This window comes from Dicentrarchus labrax, unplaced genomic scaffold (assembly GCF_905237075.1).
Source record: "Dicentrarchus labrax unplaced genomic scaffold, dlabrax2021, whole genome shotgun sequence".
NCBI lineage: Eukaryota > Metazoa > Chordata > Actinopteri > Moronidae > Dicentrarchus > Dicentrarchus labrax.
Genome location: NW_026136714.1, coordinates 16,790,068 through 16,796,949, shown reverse-complemented (window position 1 = coordinate 16,796,949; position 6,882 = coordinate 16,790,068). Strand labels below are relative to the sequence as shown.

Genomic DNA, 6,882 nt, shown 5'->3' with positions numbered 1-6,882 from the left:
TTCTTCCAGGTCTAGCTATTTGCGATTGGTCTAAAAATTCATAAGGGAAAAATCAGTGAGTGACAATGTGGAAGCAGTTTCAAGTGTCCGAGAATCAGACTCACTATTCTCTTTATGTGACCTTCATACAGGCTGGGTTTCCTCTTTTCTGCTGAGGCGTGTGTATATCACAGCTGCATCTGTCTGACAGCCGTGATCAAGGAGGTGAACATTGTTTTTTAAGTAAATATAGGGCAAAGTTCATCCCCCGTTCTCAAATGACCCACAGTTACCCTTCTCACAGGCACCATGGTAAGTGAGTCATACCACCCAGTCATACCACATCCGCCCCTCGCTGCTAATATCTGGGCACATGCCATCTGTGGAGGTTGTAAATGATTAGTGAGGGCAATCGTTAGAGCCAGCAATAATAAAACTGAAAGAAAAAGGTACAAAGAAACTAACTACACGCAAGAACTTTTTAAAATTGTGTAGGTAATAAATATTGTATTGTGTTTCATATCCATATAAATGTCAGTTTTTTTCCTATGTTAGTAATGTATTGTTTGTCTCATTTTAAGGATGTTTTCATCAATTATTGATGTGATAATTGTCTGAGGTGTCTGGAGATATGGTTCCCTTTTTTTTCTTGTTGTTCCAACCTGTGACTTCTTTTCAAATAATCCTTTGTAATTCAACATACATGTGTAAAATCTGTTTTGCTGAGAGGAAACCCACTGATAAAAATGTCTATTCCTGCCGACATTAAACTGGACAATGTCAGATTAAAGAACTGAGTTGAGTTTTCAGGTTTCTGTATTAGAAATAGTGTCTTTATTTGCAGCCATACCAAACATAATGTCTTTACTCTTCATTTTTACATTTAATTTTTACATTTGTCAAGATCAACATATTTACATGTCATATTCTGCGAGGTGAAGGGAGTTTTTATGTAAAAATTGGGATGAGAATATGTTTTTTTTTTGGATGAACTACAGCCTTCATACATCATGTAAGACTAAACATAGACAGGGAGACAGAAAATACACATTAACATACACATGAGACCATTATCCAGGTGGCCACGTCAGCTGTCTTCCTCCCAGGACGTGAACATGAAGGTGGTAAACTGACTGAGCGCCGTGCTTTCCATCGTTGATCACTGCGGATGATAGAAACATACCCAGAATTCAATGTGTGAGTAAACAAACAGCCTGTGTTTTCACATAAATTACTAAAGGCCCATTTCTGTTATCAGTGAGGTAACTTACCCACTCTGTATCCCTCCGTTAGAGATTCTTGCTTTGCCACATTTTTGGCAACAACCAACAAATGTCCTAAAAGCTGAAAGTTGAACAAAAGAAAGAAACAAAGATGATAATTGAGCGGGTGATGTGACAGTTATGGCTTTTCAAAGATTAACATTTTGAATATGACTGAACGTGGAGGAAATTATGTGGCAAAAGCTTCAAGGCCCCTCGAGGTTATAGCAAAAGTGGTCAGACTATAACATGGAAATACCAGTTTTAGTCTTTATTGCTTCTTGCTTTATGCATTCTAACGCAATGCTGAATTTACCTTTAATGAAATGGGCCACACATATAAAATTGCCCTGACTTGTGGCTACACTTTAACATTAGATGTAGGACTGTGGTCATGATGGTTTCATATTGCAGAAATGAAATGCTTCTCCACTGTTTAGTGTGAATATATCCTGAAGGGTGCATATGGTGACAGTGACAGCAATTAGACTTTAAGCACACCACAACTGGCTCTGGGTTGAAACCTGGGGGGTACGCTGGGAGCTTGCTGTGTGGAGTTCACATGTCCTCCCAGTGTTTATTTGTTTTCTGAGTTTGGTGTTAAAAACTTGCCTGGTCTGCATGGAGCCCTGACACTGACCCCATCTAACACCTGTGAGATTAATTGCGTCCTCAAATACTATTGTGGCTTAAAGGGAGCCAATCCCTGCAGCCACAATCTCGTAGAAAACCTTCTATGAACTGCGGATGCCGTCACACCAGTATGATTTGGGTGTAAGGGAATAAGGACATCTACTGTGGAAGGAAATGACGGACAAACTCACCTCAGCATCATCATCTTTGGCCTCACTTATTCTGGGAATAGGGATCCTTGGGATGACCAGGAAGTGAACAGGGGCCTGTGGGCTGATATCCCTGAATGCCAAACACTGATAAACACACAAAAACCAACACATATAAAGTGTGCAACTTTACATTTCCTTTATCGACAACTCAACAAGCATGTGTCGATCTCTCTCTGGACTCCACGTGGAATAAGCCAAACGAGATAACCCCAAACATGTTTTTGAAGACGTTGGTTGTTTACCTTCTCATCTTCATAAATGATATCTGCAGGGATGCTTTTATCGATCACTTTGGAGAAGATGGTTGGAGCTGGAGAGCCATACCTCTTGCTGGCCTCCTCTGCCAGTCTGACCTCGTCACTTCTGGTGCACAGTGGTCTCTGAGGGTCAGTGAGACACAGGACACATAAAAGCTCTGAGCCGAGAACTGCTGCTCACAAAACACACAAGAACACCTTAAGAGGAAGCACAATGAACCCAACCTCTTGGTGGTGGGACACTGCAGGTTTCCCACAGCCACCACCAGGGCTGGCTGCACAGTTGTTGTCACTGTGCTCGGCTGCAGCTAACAAAAATAACATGTTTATGAGAACAAGACTGTTTATTTTTAGAGCCGCTACCTCCGCTCGACAAACACCGTGCCATCGGTTCAGATAGGCCGTTCTGGTCCCGACGACCCGGGTCCGCAAAAGCTGACGAAACATACCGCTAGCTAACTTAGTTAACTAGCTAATTGAGTGTTTCCGAAGTAAATATTTCAGTGTTTATTTCGGTTTTTTGACAAACTGCACTGTCCAAAAAATCTTCCTCACAGAACTGTGCACTGTACGTTGACGTTGCCTTCAGGTAACCTCCTTGTAACGTTTATTTAGCACGTCCTCAATCGTGTCTTGAATAATGTGTGTCTGTAACAGTAGGCTCCGGAGACAAGACACATCATGAGAGAAGTATGAAGTTTTTATATGGTCTGACATCCATTTATAAACGGGTAATTTCATTAATGCCGGGATCAGACGTAGAAATGCGCCTCCGGTGCGAAACTTAAGGGCAATGCGATTTGCTGGCCCAAAAAAGTTTGACACTTTACCATAAATTGTTAAACATGAGTCCATGGCTCATCCTCTCCACATTTTACAACTGGCAGTGCTCATTTGGGGTGTCTAAATCTTATTATTCCCACGATATTTCGTGTTAATCTCAAACTTCCGATATTTTTGAGTGCATCCAAAGGGGACATTTTTCAACGGGTGCAAGGGTCGCTTCAAAAGCGCCAACGTTCTGCGATGCTAACATTAGCTAGCTTACAGAATTGTTAATAATCTAATATGGCCTCAAACGGAAGTAAAGTGGAACAATTTGTTTTAAGTTTCTCAGTTCCTACATAGGGGTAGACCCAGAGACAGTAGAAGTGTTGTTAAATGTGGTAATTATGTCTGTATTGTGACTTTCTGTGCAGTAGGGGTCGCTGTTACCGGAGGCTGCTGGTTCATCTGTCAACGGAGGAACAAGTTGAAGTCACAAGAGAAACATGGCGGCCCGCACACGACTGCCCTTGCTGTTCCCTAAAAACCTTCCTCCTTTTAGAAACCAAAAGCTTGTCCATACCGAAGCTGCGGTCAAGGAGCCCGCGTATCCCCCCATCGTCCACTCTGTCACGGCTAAAAGCAAATCGGCCCTACGGCAGAAGGCTCTGCAGCATGTGCAGAAGATCTGCGCCTCTCCGGTGGAGGAGAAGCTCTCCCTCGTCACTCGCATCCAGCGGAAGAAATTTGTGGTTTACCCTCAGAGTTTCGCACGGCACGCCGACAGATGGTACCAGCACTTTACCAAGACCGCATATATCCCGGGTCTGCCCGAGAAATTCACCCTGCCCGCCGGGGATGAGAGCTCTCCGCCGGCCGCGGTGCCCGGGATTGAAGATGATGCGTTTGCGGACCTCCGCTCCATGGTGACTCGTGTGATTTTACAGGAGCACTGGCACATAAAGAAACGTAAACCTTTTATGTACAGAGAGCAGGAGCAGGTCGTTGGACCTATGCTGAGAAACCTGGTGACTGGACTCACCTACAGTCTGGCCAAACACAACCCACTGTTCCTCCTCTCCAGTCTGGGTATGAATGATTGATCCTGCTAAGACATCCACTTTGGCACTTTGAAACCATACTTTCCACGCATTGTGCCTTTTCAAAACTACATTTTAAGTCATATTAAGCATGTGGCTGGTTAGCTATATGGGGCAGTAAACAATGTCCTTAGTTTTACTTATTAGTCTCATATAAAAGTAGAGCAGATTCCTGGTTCCTCTGCACCAATAATGTAACATATAATCTCTGTTGGTAAAGTAATTTAAAATGCAAAAATGCCAAACATTTGCTGGTGCAAGCTTCTGAAATGTGAGGATTTGGTGTGTCATAGTATTGTAAATTCAATGTCCTTTGGGTTTTCGACTGGTGGTCGGACAAAAGAAGCTGTTTTTCTTTGACACTCAGAATTTGTTCAGTTTTTTCACATTTTTCTCAAAGAATAAATAATCAAGAAACTATTAAAAACGAATCATTAGTAGCAGCTCTATTTTATTCAACGCAAACCGTTTTTTGAAGTAAAAAAAAAGACTACATTTTAAGTATATTAAGAGCAGAGTATTGTTTAATATTTATGTTACAATATCTCCCTGTCAAGTCAAACTTGTCACATTTTAAAAATTGTTCCAAATCCAAGCAACTGAGAACTTTGCACAGATAAAGTACAGTCTAAAAGTGAAACATTTATGATTCAAATAAATCACTATCTGAATAAAGAATAAGTTATAACAACAATAACAATACAAATCATCTCTATGACCAGATTATTAGTATTCCACAGACGTGACTGTTTGACCTCTGCAAGTTATATTGTTTGTGTTTCTCCGTCAGATGTTAATCCCCAGGTAAACTTTTATTGGAGGAGAGGAGAGAGAATCATCCCAAGGGGGCACCGGAGAGGCCGGCTAGAGCCAACCAGGTTCCAGATTGACGACCACCCGCACAGTCAGATTAGGATAACCCAACAACTGCCACAGGTAGAAATCATACAGGACACACCTACTAACCTGGAGCAAAAGTATCTTAAAGCAAATGGGACACGTATTATCAACAATAGTGTCTGTTTAATGTAAAGCATACATGTGGTTGTTTGTTTTTGTTCTAATCACTTTCTGTCATTTCCATTTCTCTTAGTTTACCCCACTGGAGGCATCCTATGCAGCTGAAGTTCCAGAGATCACAACAGCTCCAAACATGATGCCTCTGTTCAGAAGACAGTATGACAACAATATATTTACAGGTAATATAATCTACAAGACACCAGTCACGTGTTGTACTTCATCCTGTGTATGTAAGGAGCCAAAAGAATGTACATTTAGCATGTTGAATGCTGGTTACATGTTGGGATATGAGTTTATTATTCAGTTACCTCTAGCTGTCAGTAGGGGGCGCCAATATGCACTTTTTCAGTCAGTCAAATGCAAAAAGACTAACATTTTCTCCAAGTCTGAGATGGTTGTTTTCCCTGTTTTTGGAAACCTATTCAGTTCATTGTTTGGTCAACAAAAAAGGAAACAAGTGGATATGCTGATTTTTGTTTGGTTCGAGCAACAGTCCAAAGAAATTAAAATTGCTGTAATGTAAGACAAAAAAAAAGCAACATGAAGACCATCAAAAATTTGCCATTTTTGCTTGAAATTGTCGCTGATTAATTTCCTTTTGATCGACTAACAGCTCTGACCTTCTTTTGCAAAGTCAGTCCGTCCTAGTTGGATGGAACATTTTTCATGATTGAGTATCAATTGGAAATTATTGACAAAGATATCAATTATATGGAAAAGTTATGTTTTCATCCTGGAAAAGAAATTGGAGTCGTCATTCAGGAATCCTTCTTTCAGCTGTGCTGAGTTCACATTAAGCCCGTCCTCTTGCTCTCATTAACAGGGGCCAAGTTACCAGACCCGGCATGCTACGGTCACACTCAGTTCCACCTGGTGCCTGATCGATACCACAGAGACCGGATGGCTCGGCGGCAGGAGTCTGATCAGGTGGAGGTCTTTCTCAGAGCCAACGGACTCGCCAGCCTCTTTGCCTGGACAGGAGCTCAGGCCATGTACCAGGGTGAGTTATCGACACAGGAAAGAGACATCAGATGCATCTCTTACTGTGGCAGAGCTTATGATACAGTACATTATTTTTGTGGTGGGTGATTCTACATTTATTTTTTTCCCCCTTTTTTTTCACCTCTCATCTTGTAGGTTTCTGGAACCACGAGGACGTCACCAGGCCTTTCGTGTCCCAGGCTGTGATCACAGATGGCCAGTTCTTCTCCTTCTTCTGCTACCAGCTCAACACAGTGGCCCTCTCTGTGGAGACGGACGCCAACAACCCCAGGAAAAACCTTCTGTGGGGCACAGAGAGCCTGCGCCTGTACGAGGGTGTGAAGGATGGAGAGGTGGTGGGTCTGAACGACGGTGTCATCAAGCTTTTGGTTCAGTTCCTCATGAACCAGCCATAGAGTTCTCCAGGTTTCTGTCTTTGTGTCTGTCTGCCTTTTGAAAAATGTCTTTCCCCTTGAGTCTATCTTCTCCAAGGCATTGAAAGAAGCAAGAAATCAAGAAAAATAGGTTTTAAAGAGCCCAACATGACAGACATGAGGAAGCTGTGGTAGATTGTATAAAATGTAATATTCAAGAATAAAAACATAAAAAATCCCTAATTATTATTATTGTGCAGAGGTATGCAAAAATAAAACCATGCTTTTCAGATTGACGC

At 42.0% G+C, this 6,882-nt stretch overlaps 2 protein-coding genes across 4 annotated transcripts; one reads left to right on the top strand and one right to left on the bottom strand.

Annotated features, from left to right (window-relative positions):
* Nucleotides 1-790: 790 nt before the first annotated feature.
* On the bottom strand, nucleotides 791-2,856 carry hint2 (histidine triad nucleotide binding protein 2). Of its 2 annotated transcripts, none has more exons than XM_051423098.1 (5): nucleotides 2,707-2,856; nucleotides 2,329-2,466; nucleotides 2,066-2,170; nucleotides 1,251-1,323; nucleotides 791-1,141 (listed from the first exon to the last, which is right to left on the bottom strand). In XM_051423098.1, the coding sequence occupies exons 1-5, from the start codon at nucleotides 2,788-2,790 to the stop codon at nucleotides 1,050-1,052; spliced, it is 492 nt and encodes a 163-aa protein (XP_051279058.1). In that variant the 5' UTR covers nucleotides 2,791-2,856; the 3' UTR covers nucleotides 791-1,049. The 2 variants fall into 2 exon arrangements, with proteins under 2 accessions (XP_051279058.1, XP_051279056.1); XM_051423096.1 differs by lacking the exon at nucleotides 2,707-2,856 and adding an exon at nucleotides 2,569-2,698.
* Nucleotides 2,802-6,879, top strand: mrps30 (mitochondrial ribosomal protein S30). 2 transcript variants are annotated; one of them, XM_051423091.1, is made up of 6 exons: nucleotides 2,802-2,932; nucleotides 3,543-4,197; nucleotides 4,999-5,144; nucleotides 5,302-5,407; nucleotides 6,052-6,228; nucleotides 6,366-6,879. In XM_051423091.1, the coding sequence occupies exons 2-6, from the start codon at nucleotides 3,615-3,617 to the stop codon at nucleotides 6,623-6,625; spliced, it is 1,272 nt and encodes a 423-aa protein (XP_051279051.1). In that variant the 5' UTR covers nucleotides 2,802-2,932; nucleotides 3,543-3,614; the 3' UTR covers nucleotides 6,626-6,879. The 2 variants fall into 2 exon arrangements, with proteins under 2 accessions (XP_051279051.1, XP_051279050.1); XM_051423090.1 differs by lacking the exon at nucleotides 2,802-2,932 and having other exon boundaries at nucleotides 3,460-4,197.
* Nucleotides 6,880-6,882: the final 3 nt, after the last annotated feature.